Source organism: Rhinopithecus roxellana, chromosome 20 (genome assembly GCF_007565055.1).
Source record: "Rhinopithecus roxellana isolate Shanxi Qingling chromosome 20, ASM756505v1, whole genome shotgun sequence".
In the NCBI taxonomy this organism is placed as follows: domain Eukaryota; kingdom Metazoa; phylum Chordata; class Mammalia; order Primates; family Cercopithecidae; genus Rhinopithecus; species Rhinopithecus roxellana.
In genome coordinates, this window is record NC_044568.1 from 6,318,370 (window position 1) to 6,335,923 (window position 17,554).

The 17,554-nt window shown below is 57.1% G+C and overlaps 1 protein-coding gene across 4 annotated transcripts in view; it reads left to right on the forward strand.

Moving 5' to 3' along the window:
* Positions 1–15,689, forward strand: part of CORO7 (coronin 7) — a 65,646-nt gene extending 49,957 nt beyond the window's left edge. For 2 of the 4 annotated variants that reach the window (XM_010353921.2, XM_030925609.1), the window contains 18 exons: positions 3,980–4,034; positions 4,467–4,524; positions 4,610–4,755; positions 4,841–5,257; positions 6,647–6,773; positions 7,222–7,397; positions 7,913–8,021; positions 8,134–8,220; positions 8,297–8,439; positions 8,879–8,983; positions 9,064–9,149; positions 9,834–9,975; positions 10,070–10,159; positions 10,955–11,071; positions 11,336–11,471; positions 12,515–12,606; positions 14,859–14,945; positions 15,068–15,686. In XM_010353921.2, coding sequence (XP_010352223.2) covers positions 3,980–4,034; positions 4,467–4,524; positions 4,610–4,755; positions 4,841–5,257; positions 6,647–6,773; positions 7,222–7,397; positions 7,913–8,021; positions 8,134–8,220; positions 8,297–8,439; positions 8,879–8,983; positions 9,064–9,149; positions 9,834–9,975; positions 10,070–10,159; positions 10,955–11,071; positions 11,336–11,471; positions 12,515–12,606; positions 14,859–14,945; positions 15,068–15,073 — 2,179 coding nt within the window. In that variant the 3' untranslated portion in view covers positions 15,074–15,686. Of the gene's footprint in view, positions 1–3,979; positions 4,035–4,466; positions 4,525–4,609; positions 4,756–4,840; positions 5,258–6,646; positions 6,774–7,221; positions 7,398–7,912; positions 8,022–8,133; positions 8,221–8,296; positions 8,440–8,878; positions 8,984–9,063; positions 9,150–9,833; positions 9,976–10,069; positions 10,160–10,954; positions 11,072–11,335; positions 11,472–12,514; positions 12,607–14,858; positions 14,946–15,067 lie in introns of all 4 variants that reach the window. The other 2 variants (XM_010353922.2, XM_030925610.1) reach the window with 2 other exon arrangements.
* The last annotated feature ends 1,865 nt before the right edge of the window (positions 15,690–17,554 follow it).

Below are 17,554 nucleotides of genomic sequence, written 5' to 3' on the forward strand. Positions count from 1 at the left end.
GATGGCTCTGCCTGAGGCAAGGAAGACTGGCCTGACCTGTCAGAGGAGCCAGCCCTGCCCTCCCTGACTTCCTGCCCCCTCAGTCCCAGCTCCTGAGTCAGTGACTGGCTGGCTGGGATGATGGAACGGGGGTGAGGGAGGCTGAGCACTAGACCTCCTCAGGCGGTTGGCTCAGCGCACAGGTGAGCCTCTGATGCCATGAGGTGGTCCCTGGCCTGTTTCCGCCTTCTCATAAGGGCAGCAGAGGGGCCACAGGAGATCTGCCCAGCCTACTTGCCCTCAGCTTCTGTCCTGGGACCTGTTTCCACTCTTCCCAGCCTGTGCCCCCAGCAGCCAGTGTGATCCCTGCTCAGTGCCAGTCTGGTCCTATCCTCTTTCTATTTTTTTTTTTTTTGAGACGGAGTCTCGCTCTGTCGCCCAGGCTGGAGTGCAGTGGCCGGATCTCAGCTCACTGCAAGCTCCGCCTCCCGGGTTTACGCCATTCTCCTGCCTCAGCCTCCCGAGTAGCTGGGACTACAGGCTCCCGCCACCTCGCCTGGCTAGTTTTTTGTATTTTTAGTAGATACGGGGTTTCACTGTGTTAGCCAGGATGGTCTCGATCTCCTGACCTCGTGATCTGCCCGTCTCGGCCTCCCAAAGTGCTGGGATTACAGGCTTGAGCCACCGCACCCGGCCTCCTCTTTCTATTTTTATGTTTTGAGCAAGGTCTTCCTGTGTTGCCCACGGTGGGGCAGGGTGATGCGATTTTTTTTTTTTTTTTTTTTTTTTTTTTTTTTTTGAGATGCAGTCTCACTCTGCAGCCGAGGCTGGAGTACAGTGGTGCAATCTCGGCTCACTGCAACCTCCACCTCCCAGGTTCAAGTGATTCTCCTGCGTAGCTAGGATTACAGGTGCATGCCACCGTGGTCAGCTCATTTTTGCATTTTTAGTAGAGATGAGTTTTCACCATGTTGGCCAGGCTGGTCTCAAACTCCTGACCTAAAGTGATCCACCCGCCTTGGCCTCCCAAAGTGCTGGGATTACAGGTGTGAGCCACCATGCCCGGCCAGTAATGTGATCTTGACTCACTGCAGCCTCAAACTCCTGGGCTCAAGTGACCCTCCTGCCTCAGCCTCCCTAGTAGCTGGGACCACAGGTGTGCACTACCACACCAGGCTAACATTTAATTTTGTTTTTTGAGATGGAGTCTCACTCAGGCTACAATGCATTGGTGCCATCTCGGCTCACTGAAAACTCCACCTCCCGGGTTCAAGCGGTTCTCCTGCCTGAGCCTCCCAAGTAGCTGGGATTACAGATGCACACCACCACACCTGGCCAACTTTTGTATTTTTAGTAGAGTCAGGGTTTCATCATGTGCCTGGCCTAATTTTTTTTATTTTTAGATATGGAGTTTCACCATGTTGACTAGGCTGGTCTCAAACTCCTGACCTCCAGTGACCCACCTGCCTCGGCCTCCCCGAAGTGCTGGGATTATAGGTGTGAGCCAGCATACCTGGCTAATTTTTTAATTTTTAATTTTTTTGAAGAGCCACGGTCTCATGATGGTGCCCAGGCTGGTCACAGTGTTGACCTACTAGGCTCAAGTGATCCTCCCACCTCAGCCTCCCAAAGTGCTGGGATCACCAACATGAGCCACTGTGCCCGGCCTGGCCTCTTGTGCTTGAAACGCACTGTTACCTTTTCATTGCTCATCCATTGGAGGCAGAACTCCCCCTCCCCACATGCACCAGGCCCTTCCTGTCTGGCCTCCACCTGCCCATCCTGAGCCTCAGCCCTCACCCACACTCTCCAGGCTGCCAGGCACATTGTCCGTCTTGTTCCTTAAACAGGCCATGAACGTTCACCACATGCCACAGGACCTTTGCACAGGCTGTGTTCTCTCTGAAACTCTCTTCCTGTGAGCTGTTTGATTTCTGCATGACCTTGGGATCACAGGGAACACCCTCTCCCCTGCTGCTGAGGCCCAGTCCCCCTGTTCTGTCACTGTGTGTCCTCGGTGAACCTTCCCTTCACGTGTTTGTCTATGGGATTGTGCCTGTCTGCCTCTTGTGCTAGGCTGTGAGCACCTTGAGGATAGAGGCAGGGTCTGTTGCACTGATCTCTGGGCATACCTACATGCAGGTCGAGCCGAGGACCAGGCAAAGACCGGCTCATCAAAGGAGTGAATGACTGTGAACGAATGCATGAGTGAAAGCCCTGTCAAAGCTGCTGTAGGGACTTGCTTCTGCCCCAGTGGAGCCAGTGTCAGTGTGGAGCACACTCCAGGCCATGCACCACCTTGGTCCCCTGCCCTCCGCCACCACAAGCAGTGATCAGGCCGGGTTGCAAAGGGCATTGCTGAGCCCGGCTCACCCTGCTGGGCCCTCAGTAATTAGGGGCCTGTGTTACTCACAGGTGACAAGCCCAAGGCACTTCAGGAAGTCATGGAGACACCCAGGGCCCCACCCAGCTTCCCAGCCACTCTGTGGCTCCTGGAAGTTGGGGGAGGGGAGGTGGTCAGGACTGCTTAGTGGTCGGCTGGCAGGACGGGATGGGAGGACAGTGGAGGGGGGCCGGGCCCTTTGTCACCGGGGTGAGGGATAGAGGCAGCTGCCACAGCTGGGTGACCTCTGACCCTGGAAACACAGTGGGGACGGGCTTCTGTTTGAGGGTGTCAGTGTCTGGGTTGGGGATTCCAGGCCTGCAGGTCCCAGAAACAAGAAACCAAGACCAAGTGCAGTGGTTCATGCCTATAATCCTGGCACTTTGGGAGGATCACTTGAGGCCAGGAGTTTGAGACCAGCCTCGGGAACAGAGTGAGACCTTGTTTCTACAAAAATAGAAGTAAAAATAGCTAGGCATGGTGGTGCACACCCATAGTCCCAGCCACTCTGGAGGCTGAGTGGGAGCATTGCTTGTGCCCAGGAGGTTGAGGCTGCGGTGAGCAATGATTGTGCCACTGCACTCCAGCCTGGGTAACAGAGGGAGACCCTGTTTCTAAAAAAAAAAAAAAAAAGCAAAGATCAGGAGCGAGAAACACAGGAAGGCATCTGTCAGAGTCCTTCCAGGCCCCCACTCCCCTCAAAAGGCCCTGGAGTCGGAAGGCAGCTCTCACAGGGCTGAGGGGTTGTGGAGGGGGTCTCTGAAGGGCCCCAGCAGGGAGGTATAAAGCCCCGGCCAGTGACAGGCAGTTGGCCAATGCTGAGCTGGACATAGAGTGGCAGGGGCTCTGGGGGCTTCCAGCCTGCCCACTCTATTCCCAGCTGCCACCCCATCCTGCTCCTGCCTCAAGACCAGAGAAGGCCTGGGAGCATCCTGCCGGCAGGATCGGCGGGGGTGGCAGGCCTGGGGTGGGCAGGGAAGACCAGTGGCCGAAGGAGCCCCTGGGCAGCCAGCCCCGGGCACCTGGCTCAGATTTGGACACAGGAACTTTAACTCAGCGTGGAGGGGTCTCTGAGCTTCCAAGATATCATCGAGGCCCAGGAAACGTGGGGTAACTGAGTAGAGGGCCCCAAACCTCAGTGCAGATTCGGAACTGCAGGGCTGTCTGCACTGCTCCTGGATGCTGCCCGTCCACAGGCAGTGCCAAGTGGGGCACTGGCATCACCTTGCCTCTGGCATCACCTCTCCACCTTCCTTGGCAATACTGGCCTGATGTCTGGGCTGTCAGAGGTGGGAGGGGGACAGAATGCATGTGGGGTCTTCTTGGAGGAAGAGCTGGGGCTGAGATCGGGCCCAAGTTCCCCTGTGCCCACTCCAGTCCTGGAGTGACGCAGGTGTGCAGGTGGAGGGCCAGGGAGGAGCAGCTGGGGTGTGGGCGTGTGTTGGGCATGTGGGAAGCTCAGGGAGAGGAGGGGGTTCCTGGGGACCAGGCTGAACATGGCTGGATGTCCAAGTGGCTCCCAGTCACTGTGGTGCCTGTCCTGGGTTCCTACATGGGGTCACGAGGCTGGCAGCCCTCCCACTGCCCCGACCAACCATCCTGCCTTCTCTTCCCCAGGTGTCTCATGCCTCTGCTGGACCCTGACTCCGGGCTCCTGGTCCTGGCAGGAAAGGTGAGTGAGAAGCTGGGGCTCCTACCCACATCCACACCCTGGAGTCCAGCCCCTGGCCTTCCCCGAGAGAGAGGAGGAACTAGAACAGGGCCTCTGTGTCTTCCCCTGTGCAGCCGAGGTGACTGTAGCTCTCCTAGAACACTGGCCTTCCTGAGAACAAGGCCGAGAATAGAGCGGTGTCAGCACACAGTCAGCACTCCATAAATACTGACATACACCCCCGGTGCTCACTCCATGTGCAAGGAGGCTGGGCAAGTGAGGTAGAGTCGGCCTAGGGCTCAGCTCAGCGCCCAGCATGTGGGAGAGCCCCATCTCCAGCCACCATGATTCTGTGGCTCAGGTCCTTGGGGACCTATGGAGGAGCTGGTGCTAGCCCTGGGCCCTCCCCAGGGGTACAGTCAGCAAACAGGGCTCAGTTCAGACTCATTTCAGGGCGAGAGGCAGCTGTACTGTTACGAGGTGGTCCCGCAGCAGCTGGCGCTGAGCCCAGGTAAACCTTGCTTCCTCGCCCCCTCTCCCTTACCCTCCACTCCCCCACCCATCCTGCCTGTTCCCCTGCCTGGTGTCCTCAACAGTGACCCAGTGTGTCTTGGAGAGCGTGCTGCGGGGGGCTGCCCTTGTGCCCCGGCAGGCGCTAGCTGTCATGAGCTGCGAGGTACTCCGCGTCCTGCAGCTGAGCGACACAGCCATCGTGCCCATCGGCTACCACGTGCCCCGCAAGGTGAGGGGGACCTGGGCGAGGGGCTGCGGGGGCTGGGGAGTTGGGGGGCCTGGGCTTCACTGGCTGCCTGCTTGTCTGCGGCCAGTCTGTGGAGTTCCACGAGGACCTGTTCCCGGACACTGCCGGCTGTGTGCCTGCCACCGACCCCCACAGCTGGTGGGCTGGGGACAACCAGCAGGTAGGACCAGGGCCTGGCTCACCTCTCCTGGCCTCCCCAAGCTCCAGGAAGCCCCCTGTGTGGCTGTGTGCCAACTCAGTCTGGCCTGCTGGGTGCCCCCCATCCCTACCTAGTCGACCCTCCCATGGGGGCCTTCCTGACCGGGCAGCCCATGCCCCTATCACCCCACTGCTGGCCTCCATGCAGGTGCAGAAGGTCAGCCTCAACCCTGCCTGCCGGCCCCACCCCAGCTTCACTTCCCGTCTGGTGCCCTCTATGGAGCCCCTCCCTGACACAGCCCAGCCTGCAGTGATGGAGACACCCGTGGGTGATGTAGACGCAAGTGTGAGTACCAGGGCCACCCCCATCCTCCCTCAGCGACACCGCAGTGGCTGCACTGAGTGTTCACTGGCCCAACGGCCTTTTTTTTTTTTTTGAGACAGAGTGTTACTCTGTCACCCAAGCTAGAGTGCAGTGGCACGATCTTGGCTTACTGCAGCCTGCTTTTCCTGGGTTCAAGTGATTCTCCTGCCTCAGCCTCCTGAGTAGTTGGGATCACAGGCATGGGCCACCATGCCTGACTATATTTTATTTTATTTTTTGAGACGGAGTTTCGCTTTTATTGCCCAGGCTGGAGTGCAATGGCGCGATCTCGGCTCACTACAACCTCCGCCTCCCAGGTTCAAATGGTTCTCCTGCCTCAGCCTCCCGAGTAGCTGGCATTACAGGCGTGCACCACCATGCCTGGCTAATTTGTATCTTTAATAGAGACGGGTTTTCACCATGTTGGCCAGGCTGGTCTTGAACACCTAACCTCGTAATCCACCCGCCTTGGCCTTCCAAAGTGCTGGGATTACAGGCATGAGCCACAGCGCCCAGCCAATTTTTATACTTTTTTTTTTTTTTTTTTTTTTGAGGCGGAGTCTCGTTCTGTCGCCCGGACTGGAGTGCAGTGGCCGGATCTCAGCTCACTGCAAGCTCCGCCTCCCGGGTTGACGCCATTCTCCTGCCTCAGCCTCCCGAGTAGCTGGGACTACAGGCGCCCGCCACCTCGCCCGGCTAGTTTTTTTATTTTTAGTAGAGACGGGGTTTCACCGTGTTAGCCAGGATGATCTCGATCTCCTGACCTCGTGATCCGCCCGTCTCGGCCTCCCAAAGTGCTGGGATTACAGGCTTGAGCCACCGCGCCTGGCCAATTTTTATAGTTTTTTAGTAGAGTCGGGCTTCACCATGTTGGCCAGGCTGGCCTTGAACTCCTGACTTCATGATCTGTCTGCCTCGGCCTCCGTTTGGGATTACAGACTTGAGCTGGGATTACAGACTTGAGCCACCAAGCCCGGCCCCAACCTTCTTTGTCAAGTGTAACAGAGACAGAGAAACACATGGAGTGTAAAGAAGGAACTTCACAGTGCTTTCTAAATTGGGCAAACACTTAAAAAGCAAGAATTTTCATATAGATCTAGATTTCTGGCTTCTCTTAAAATACTGGCAGATCAACCTGCTGGGCACACCCTCCTGCAGAGCCGGGAGCCAGCAGCTGCCACTTGCTGTCCCCGCAGTCTGAAGCTCAGCTGCTTCCCTGTGTGTCTGCATTTATGCCCATGCCCCCACCGCTCCTGTCCCATGCCCACAGCAGGGGCTCCTCCAGGTGACCCTGGAGTCAGGTGGCAGGCACCCCCTCCCTTTGGCCAGCACACCCAGGAGCAGGCTGGCTGACCCCATGCCCCTCCCCAGGAGGGCTTCTCTTCACCTCCCAGTTCACTGACCTCACCCTCCACGCCCTCCAGCCTGGGGCCCTCACTCTCCAGCACCAGTGGCGTCGGGACCAGCCCCAGTCTGAGGTCGCTGCAGAGCCTGCTGGGTAAGGAGGCAGGACGCGGAGCTCACCCCTACTGTGGGAGCCCTGTCTGCCCCACTCCCCATCAACCTCCTCTGTACCCTACCACTGAGCACAGGCCTCGTGCAGGGCACCCCCCTCACCCAGACTCACTGGCAGGGTCATTTGTCCTGGGGGCTGGGGTGTGGCAGCTGAGTCTCACCTGTAAAACAGGAGGGTGACTGGGGCCACCAGCTTCTGAGCAGCTGAAGCCCTGGGCCCCACCAGGATTCCTCCGAGCCACCACAGAATAGGGTATCGTTCCAGGCATTATTCCTGGGCGAGTTGCATCCACTGGATTAGTAGAGGCCTGGGCCTAGGTCCACGCTGCACACCTGCCTGGAGTGAGGGGAGCAGGCAGCCGGGACTCAGAGTGCAGGACAGCGGGGGACGGCATCCTCACACATGGTTCCATGTCCCTGCCACCTGCCAGGCCCCAGTTCCAAGTTCCGCCATGCTCAGGGCACCGTCCTGCACCGAGACAGCCACATCACCAACCTCAAGGGGCTCAACCTCACCACACCTGGTGAGAGTGATGGCTTCTGCGCCAACAAGCTACATGTGGCCGTGCCCCTGCTCAGCAACGGGGGACAGGTGGCTGTGCTCGAGGTGAGGGCCCCACCCCACCAGGGCTGCCCCTCAGTTCCCTGCCAGTGGTAAAGACACAGAGGGCCTTAGCTACCCACACGGCACAGGGAGCACAAACCGTGTGTCAGTCCCCTACCCGCCTGTCCTGTGATCCTCCCAGCCACCTGCCACAGGGCCTGCCACTTTTATCCCCATTTTACAGATGAGGGAGAAGAGACACAGAGAGGTTTAGTGATTTGCCCTGGTCACACAGCTGTGTAAGTGGTGGAGCTGGGATCCGAAGCCAGGCCACCTGAGCCCCAAGCCTGAGCTTTTCCCGCCAGTTCACGCTGCTGCCCCCTCACTCTCTGGGGCCTTGTGGTTGGCACTTGGGGCTCACAGTACAAGGTGGTCAGGGCAGAGAGCTTGGGTCACCCAGCGGTGAGAGTCTCTGCTGCAGAGGGTGGGCTCCCAGATATGCTGCTTGCTCACAGCCCCTCAGGACTGGCTTTTCTGCCTGGCACTGATGGGCCTTGGGGTGGGGGCACCTCCCACAGCTACGGAAGCCTGGCCGCCTGCCCGACACAGCACTGCCCACGCTGCAGAATGGGGCAGCTGTGACTGATTTGGCCTGGGACCCCTTTGATCCCCATCGCCTCGCTGTGGGTAAGGAGGCTGGGTGCCTGGGCCTGAGGGAGGGTCCTGGATCCCGGATGGGGGCTGGGGAGCCCAGAGGTCTTGGGCCCAGCAATGATGAGCCTCTGTCTGTCCTCTGTAGCTGGTGAGGATGCCAGGATCAGACTGTGGCAGGTGCCCCCACAGGGCCTGGAAGAGGTGCTCACCACACCGGAGACTGTGCTCACAGGTCAGGCGGGCTCAGGAATGGGGCTGGGGTGACCAGTGTCTCCCGAGGGCTCCCCATCACGCCTGCCTTCGTCCAGGCCACACGGAGAAGATCTGCTCCCTGCGCTTCCACCCACTGGCAGCCGATGTGCTGGCCTCGTCCTCCTATGACCTCACTGTTCGCATCTGGGACCTTCAGGCTGGAGTTGATCGGCTGAAGCTGCAGGGCCACCAAGACCAGGTAGGACAGCTGCAGAGGTGGGGCCAGCAGTGAGGAGAGGCAGGACCAGCAGTGAGGAGAGGCAGGACCAGCAGTGAGGAGGGGCGGAGCCAGCAGTGAGGAGAGGCAGGACCAGCAGTGAGGAGAGGCAGGACCAGCAGTGAGGAGGGGCGGAGCCAGCAGTGAGGAGAGGCGAGACCAGCAGTGAAGAGGGGTGGGGCCAGCAGTGAGGAGCAGGGGGCCAGCAGTGAGGAGGGGCAATGCCAGCAGTGAGGAGAAGGGGGGCACAGCAATGAGGAGCAGGGGGCCAGCAGTGAGGAGGGGCAGAACCAGCAGTGAGGAGAGGTGGGGCCAGCAGTGAGGAGAGAGGGGGCCAGCAGTGAGAATAGGCAGGAGCAGTGAGGAGGGGTGGGGCCAGCAGTGAAGCAAGGCCGTCTCTCACGTCCCTTCCTGCCCCCAGATCTTCAGCCTGGCCTGGAGTCCTGATGGGCAGCAGCTGGCCACTGTCTGCAAGGATGGGTGTGTGCGGATCTACAGGCCCCGGAGTGGCCCTGAGCCCCTGCAAGTGAGTGCATAGGGGCTGGGGAGTGACCACAGACCTGGTTCAGGGGTCCTGGCTGGGTGTCACGTGATGTGCCTCAACAGGAGGGTCCAGGGCCCAAGGGAGGACGCGGAGCCCGCATTGTCTGGGTGTGTGATGGTCGCTGTCTGCTGGTGTCTGGCTTTGACAGGTGAGGACTCAGGGATCCCCATCCCCAGGCTTCAGCAGCCACCTGTGTCCCCCTTCTCCACAATCACATACATTTGTCAGGCTTTCGGAAACCATTCCTGCCCCTCATGGGATGGTTGGGTAGGTGGGTAGATGATTGGATGAGTGGGTTAGATGGGTGGATGGATAGGTGGGCAAATGGATGGGTGGGTAGATGAATAAATGTGGGGATAGATGGGTGGATGGATGGATGGATGGATGAATGAAGGGGGTAGGGGAGAGATGGATGGATGAGTTGTGGGTAAGGGGGAGATGGATGCAGGGGAGGGTGAGGGAACAGGGGAGATGGATGGAAGGGTGTTTGGGGGTTACCGGGGAGATGGATAGAAGGGTGGGTGAGGGGTTTGGGGGAGATAGATGCAGGGTGTATGAGGGGGTCTGGGGGAGATGGAAGCAGGGGTGGTGAGGCAGTCAGGGGGCGATGGATGGGTGAGCGATTAGTTGGGGAGAAAAGAGTCAACGGGGGACCCAGAGGCGGAGGGGCAGGTTAGGGTGTGGCTGTGCCGGGCCAGGCCAGCGCTTCTGAGGGCCACACTAGGCCTCACCTGCAACCCAGAACAGAGCAGGGGCTACGTGGGCACCTTCTCCCTGCCCCAGGCCCCTCCAGCTCTGAAACACCTGCTTCTGCCCCCAAACCCCCTTGCAGCCAAAGTGAGCGCCAGCTGCTCCTGTATGAAGCTGAGGCCCTGGCTGGCGGACCCTTGGCGGTGCTGGGCCTGGACGTGGCTCCCTCAACCCTGCTGCCCAGCTACGACCCAGACACTGGCTTGGTGCTCCTGACCGGCAAGGTGGGCTGGGCTGCAGGGTGGAGTGGCAGGTGAGAGGTGGCGCGGGAAAGACCGGTGTTGCTGGAGGGTCCCTAGTCTGCCTTGTTCCCCGCAGGGTGACACCCGTGTGTTCCTGTACGAGCTGCTCCCCGAGTCCCCTTTCTTCCTGGAGTGCAACAGCTTCACATCGCCCGACCCCCATAAGGTGAGGCCACCCTGGCGCCTGGTCCCCGATGGGACCACAAGGCTGCCCTGCCCCCTGGTGGCCATGTGGGCAAGTACAGGAGCCTCTGGGTCGGGGTCAGAGTCCCTGGGCTGGGGGTGGGCTGGCAAGAAGAGCTGCTACTGGAATTATTTAGGAAGTTTGAGAGCCGTTGTCATACTCAACCATTATTAAAAATTATACCGTAGGCTGGGTACAGTGGCCTGGAATCCCAACACTTTGGAAGGCTGAGGCAGGAGGATTGCTTGAGCCCAGGAGTTCAAGACCAGCCTGGGCAACATAGCAAGACCCCATCTCTACAAAACAAACAAAAAATTACACTAGATAAGGTTAAACCATATGAACCCAAAATATGAACCTAAAAATAAGAATATTAAAAACCAAAGTAACAAACACTCAGTTTATCACTTCTAATTAATTTATCCAATTTCACTGTTATTTGTGCTGAGGTCACATGTTTCTATGTTGGAGTGCATGGAGGAAATGCAGGATGATGTGCTATTTACATCTCTTCCCAGCACCACATTCAGGGAGTGGAGGTGGCATCTAGAAGCCGCCCATGGTGGGAGTTTGTACACTATGGAAACAGGAAAACACTACAAATCAGGGCTTTCCCTCCAGAGAGCAGGTTGTTCAACATGATCAACACATTACTGTCCAGGGACAGGCCCTAGGCATGGTGGTCCTAAGTGAGGGGTGCTGGCACCCTGGGGAGACTACGTGTCCCGCCATGAGCTCTAGGTCCCAGTGGCAGCTACGACTCCCTTGCTCCCCCAGGGCTTCGTCCTCCTGCCTAAGACAGAGTGCGATGTGCGGGAAGTGGAGTTGATGCGGTGTCTGCGGCTGCGCCAGTCCTCCCTGGAGCCTGTGGCTTTCCGGCTGCCCCGAGTCCGGGTGAGGGTGGGGACCTGGGACTCCCATGCCCACCCCCTTCTTGGTGCCTAGAGGGAATTTTGGGTCTCGTCCGGCCCTGCTTCCAAACTTCGCCACCCATCGTTCTTTGGGGACACCTACCTCCTTCTGCTGAGATGCTGAAACTCATGGAAGCCCCAGATGGGTGGAAGGGTCCCAGGTCTTGCCCTGTCCCTCCCCAACAGATGCTCGTGTGCCCTGGGCCCCTGGTCAGTGTCTCAGGACAGCCCGTTTCTCCCTCTGCAGAAAGAGTTCTTCCAGGATGACGTGTTCCCAGACACAGCCGTGAGCTGGGAGCCGGTGCTCAGTGCCGAGGCCTGGCTGCAAGGCGCTAATGGGCAACCCTGGCTTCTCAGCCTGCAGCCTCCTGACATGAGTCCAGGTGCGCTGAGGGACTGGGTGTGCGGAGGAAGCAGGATGGGGGTTGGAGAAAGGGACAGAAGGCCCAGGTTGAAGTTCCGTTCCTGTTGGCACGCCAATTCCTCTGGCCCTTGCGAGGGTGGAGTGGCTGTGTCAATCAGTCTCTGAGCCCCTGGAGGGCAGGGCCCGCGGTCTGTGTTTTCATCATAGGTCCCCACCCCTAACACACACACACACGCACACACTCTGGTATCTAGGGCAGGGCTTATGCACTGAGGCTCCATTGACTGTTAACACCACCTCTTAGATCTGTGCCTCTTAGAAATTCTCTTAGAAATCCCCTAGGTAGGCCAGGCATGGTGGCTCACGCCTGTAATCCCAGCACTTTGGGAGGCCGAGACGAGCGGATCACCAGGTCAGGAGATTGAGACCATCCTGGCTAACACGGTGAAACCCCGTCTGTATTAAAAAAAATACAAAAAAAAAATTAGCTGGGTATGGTGGCGGGCACCTGTAGTCCCAGCTACTCGGGAGGCTGAGGCAGGAGAATGGCATGAACCCAGGGGGCAGAGCTTGCAGTGAGCCGAGATCGCGCCACTGCACTCCAGCCTGGGCGACAGAGCGAGACTCTGTCTCAAAAAAGAAAAAAAAAAGAAAAGAAATCCTCTAGGTCAGCCAGGCGCGGTGTCTCAAGCCTGTAATCCCAGCACTTTGGGAGGCCGAGGTGAGTGGATCACCTGAGGTCAGGAGTTTGAGACCAGCCTGGCCAACTTGGTGAAACCCCATCTCTACCAAAAATACAAAACTAGTCAGGCATGGTGGTGGGCGCCTGTAATCCCAGGTACTCCAGAGGCGGAAGCAGGAGAATCGCTTGAACCCAGAGAAGGCAGAGGTTGCAGTGAGCTAAGATCACACCATTGCACTCCAGCCTGGGCGACAAGAGCAAAACTCCATCTCAAAAACAAAAAAAAAAAAAAAGAAAGAAAGAAAGAAATCTCCTAGGGCTTGGCACCAAAGAGCCCTCACAAAGGCAACTCTCTGATGCCTGTCCTTGCCCTGTCCCAGTGAGCCAAGCCCCCCGAGAGGCCCCTGCTCGTCGCGCCCCATCCTCGGCACAGTATCTGGAAGAGAAGTCAGACCAGCAAAAGAAGGAGGAGGTAGGCATGGGAGAGAGCAGCCATGCGGAGGTGACAGAGTCCTGGCTGCACCTGACCGTGGCCCCTTAGTTCTCCATCCCCAACCCAGACTGGGACAGCAGCCACATGTCACATCCCCTTCACACTAGAACCTGGTGGGAGACCTTCTAGAGCCATGCCACTGACCATGGGGCATGGGAAGTTGGCGAGGGCAGTGGGAGCCTTGCCCTGGCCAGACCAAACCCAGCCCAAGCTGGAGGTTCTGAGCCCAAGTGCTTTTGGGACCCTGGAGTACATTTTGAGCATTTGAGGCCCGTGCAGAGACAGTAGCCCCTGTATCTGGTGCCACATGCCACAGTCTGTCAGTCTCTGACTCCCCCCATCTCTTCTTTGTGTCTTTTTCAATAGAAACCCATCGATTTTATCAGGGCTGTAATTAAAATGGCTCTTTTGAGGCCGGGCACAGTGGTTCACGTCTGTAATCCTAACACTTTGGGAGCCCAAGGCAGGTGGACTGCTTGAGCTCAGGAGTTTGAGACCACCCCTGGGCAACACGGTGAAACCCCATCTGTACTAAAATACAAAAATTTAGCCAGGCGTGGTGGCGGGCGCCTGTGATCTCAACTACTCGGGAGGCTGAGGCAGGAGAATGACCTGAACCCGGGAGGCGGAGATTGCAGTGAGCCGAAATCGCACCATTGTACTCCAGCCTGGGTGACAGAGCAAGACTCCATCTCAAAAAATAAATAAAGGCCGGGCGCGGTGGCTCAAGCCTGTAATCCCAGCACTTTGGGAGGCTGAGGCGGGCGGATCACAAGGTCAGGAGATCGAGACCATCCTGGCTAACACGGTGAAACCCCGTCTCTACTAAAAAATACAAAAAACTAGCCGGGCGAGGTGGCGGGCACCTGTAGTCCCAGCTACTTGGGAGGCTGAGGCAGGAGAATGGCATGAACCCGGGAGGTGGAGCTTGCAGTGAGCTGAGATCTGGCCAGTGCACTCCAGCTTGGGTGACAGAGCGAGACTCTGTCTCAAAAAATAAAAATAAATAAAAATAAATAAATAAATAAATAAATAAAAATAAAAATGAAATGGCTCTTTTGGCCAGTCATGGTGGCTCACACCTGTAATCCCAGCACTTTGGGAGGCCAAAGCAAGAGGATCTAAGCGATGGAGTTTGAGACCCAGCATGAGACCAGTGAAACCCCATCTCTACAAAAAATTTTTAAAAATTAACCAGGTGTAGCCAGGCACGATGGCTCACACCTGTAATCCCAGCACTTTGGGAGGCCGAGTTGGGCGGATCACTTGAGGTCAGGAGTTTGACACCAGCCTGACCAACGTGGTGAAACCCCGTCTCTACTAAAAACACAAAATTAGCCGGGCATGGTGGTGCGTGCCTGTAATCCCAGCTACTCGGGAAGCTGAGGCAGGAGACTCACTTGAACCGAGGAGGCGGAGGTTGTGGCGAGCCAACATTGCGCCATTGCACTCCAGCCTAGGCAACAAGAACGAAACTCTGTCTCAAAAAAATAAATACGGCCGGGCGCCGTGGCTCAAGCCTGTAATCCCAGCACTTTGGGAGGCCGAGACAGGCGGATCACGAGGTCAGGAGATTGAGACCATCCTGGCTAACACAGTGAAACCCCGTATCTATAATAATAATAAAATAAAAAATATCTAAAATAATAATAAAATAAAAAATAAATAAATAAATACATAAAAATTAACCAGATATGGTGCTACACACTTGTAGTCCCAGCTACTTGGGAGACTGAGGCAGGAGAATCGGTTGCGCCCAGAAAGTCAAGGCTGCAGTGAGCCATGATTACACCACTGCACTCCAGTCTGGGTGACAGAGCAAGACCTTGTCTCTCAAAAAAAAAAAAAAAAGCTGGGCACGGTGACTCACGCCTATAATCCTAGCACTTTGGGAGGCTGAGGCGGGCGGATCATGAGGTCAGGAGATCAAGACCATCCTGGCTAACATGGTGAAACCCCATCTTTACTAAAAATACAAAAAATTAGCCGGGCGCGGTTGCGGGCGCCTGTAGTCCCAGCTACTCGGGAGGCTGAGGCAGGAGAATGGCGTGAACCCGGGAGGCGGAGCTTGCAGTGAGCCGAGATTGAGCCACTGCCCTCCAGCCTGTGCGACAGAGCGAGACACCGTCTCAAAAAAAAAAGCCCTTTTCACAGCATTGTCAGGGTTGTTCTTGGAGTGGGAGTAGCGAGTCCTATTCCCTTCCCTACCCGTCTCCTGTCCTCTCTCCCAGCTGCTGAATGCCATGGTGGCAAAACTGGGGAACCGGGAAGACCCGCTCCCCCAGGACTCCTTTGAAGGCGTGGACGAGGATGAGTGGGTGAGTGGCGAGTGGCCTCACTTCCCGGCAGGCAGCACGGTCCCTCGCACACGCCACAGTACATGCCTCCTCCCTTCCCAGGCCCTCCTGACTCCCTCCCACCTCTTGGTGTTTCACCCCAGGACTAGCCTGCGCCCCCGTCACCTCCACCTTACCTACGCTGCCATCTCCTAGTGCACACCTCACAGCTTATCCTCAAGCTGGAAGATACCTCTCTGGCCCCGGTACATGTCACCCCTGCGCTCCTGGCTTCCCGTGGGCACTTCCACAGCCTCTGGGCCTCTGGCAGCTTCCAGGGACTGTTCTCACCTCTGCTGTCTCTGGGATCAGCTGCTGCTCATCAGCTGCCCACTAGCATGTAGCCAGGGGTGCAGGGTGGCGGGGGGTCAGTAGCATGTCCCCGGGCAGGCCCTGGGCACCCTGTCTCTCCTGGTCTCACTGCTGACCTGGGCTGGTCCCAACCTGGGTTGGCCTTATCCAGGATCTTTGGTCACCCCACACTGCCCCATCTTGCCTGCTGTCCTAGTTCTGGTCAAGGGCCTTGGGGGCTGGCCCCCCACCCGGCCTTCTGGAGCAGCACCAGTCTCAGGGCCCTGGGACCAGCTGCCCTGCTTCCCAGGTTTGTAGCCAGGAGAAGGGGGGCATCGCAGAGCTGATGGTCCAATAAGGGGGTGTGAGCCCTGCAGGGACTGGCCCGCACCTGCCCTGTATGTTCTCAGCAATTAAACTTTTTTAAGCTGGACACCTGTTGTGCTGCTGTGGTCTCTGGGCTGGCTGGAAAGGAAAGGGGACAGGAATGTGGGTGGCAAGGATCTGGCCCTGGGCTCCCCTTTATCTCAGCCTCACTCTGGTACCAAGGCCCGATCAGCTGTGCATTGCTGGGAGTCATTCGCTCACCATTCAGATTCCTGGCAGTGCTCTGGATGGCAGGATGCTGTAAAGGACAGGAGAGATAAGGCCTTGCAAGGACCTTCAACTTCTTACAGCCGCCTTATGCAGGGGAGCCAGACTGTCTGCACGCGAGCAGATAGAGTGTGAAGACAGCAGTAAAGAAGAGAAACTGGCTGGGCATGGTGGCTCTTGCCTATAATACCAGCACTTTGGGAGGCCAAGGTGGAAGGATCATTTGGAGGCCAGGAGTTCAAGACCAGCCTGGCCCACATGGTAAAACCCAGTCTCTACTAAAAATACAAAAAGTAGCCAGGCGTAGTAAGCGCCTGTAATCCCAGCTACTTAGGAAGCTGAGGCAGGAGAATTGCTTGAATCCAGGAGTCAGAGGTTGCAGTGAGTTGACATCCCACCATTGAACTCCAGCCTGGGCGACAGAGCAAGACTCAGTCTCAAAAAACAAACAAGCAAAAAAACCTGTAGGACAGGAAGCAGCTGGGATGCAGCGAGGCAGGGAATTCAGGGTCTGAGAAGGTGACTTTCAGCTAAGAGCCAAGACCTGAAGGCTGATGAGGAGCCAGCCAGGGAGAGAGCCACTTCCAAGGCAAGGAAGTACAATGTGGGCACAGAGAGAGGAATGTGGAGGGCGGGAGGAAGAGGAAGAAGGGCAGCGGTGCAGAGCAGGGGTCCAGGTGGCCCAACTTTCATCCCACTATTTGCCTAATGCTGTGTGCCAGATGCCCTTCCAGGCGCTTGACATCTAAGAGCAGAGGAGAGAGAAAAGTCTTGCCCAATAGGAACTCCCACTCTAGTGGAAGGAAACAGATTCTCAACAATAAACATAAAGGGAGGCCAAGGTGGGAGGATTGCTTGAACCCAGGACTTTGAGGTCAGACTGGGCAACATAGGGGTACCCTTGTCTCTACAATGAAAACAAATATTAGTCGGGCACAGTGGCTCACACCTGTAATCCCAGCACTTTGGGAGGCCGAGGCGGGCGGATCACGAGGTCAGGAGATCAAGACCATCCTGGCTAAGACGGTGAAACCCCGTCTCTACGAAAAATACAAAAAATTAGCCAGATATGGTGGCGGGCACCTGTAGTCCCAGCTACTCAGGAGGCTGAGGCAAGATAATCGCTTGAACCCGGGAGGCATGGTGGCACATGCCTGTGGTCCCAGCTACTCAGCTGAGGTGAGAGTATCAGTCAAGGCTGGAAAGTCAAGACTGCAGTGAGCCTTGATCATGCTACTGTACTGCAGCGTGGGCGACAGAGTGAGATTCTGTCTAGAAAAAAAAAAAAATTTTTTTTTGGCTGGGCATGGTAGCTCACACCTGTAATCCCAGCACTTTGGGAGGCTGAAGTGGGAGAATCACTTGAACCAGGGAGGTGGAGATTGCAGTGAGCCAAGATTGGGCCACTGCACTCCAGCCTGGGTGACAGAGGAATACTTCATCTAAAAAAAAAAAAAAAAAAAAAAGGCTGGGCGCGGTGGCTCAAGCCTGTAATCCCAGCACTTTGGGAGACCGAGACGGGCGGATCACGAGGTCAGGAGGTCGAGACCATCCTGACTAACATGGTGAAACCCCGTCTCTACTAAAAATACAAAAACTAGCCGGGCGAGGTGGCGGGCGCCTGTAGTCCCAGCTACTCGGGAGGCTGAGGCAGGAGAATGGTATAAACCCGGGAGGCGGAGCTTGCAGTGAGCTGAGATCCGGCC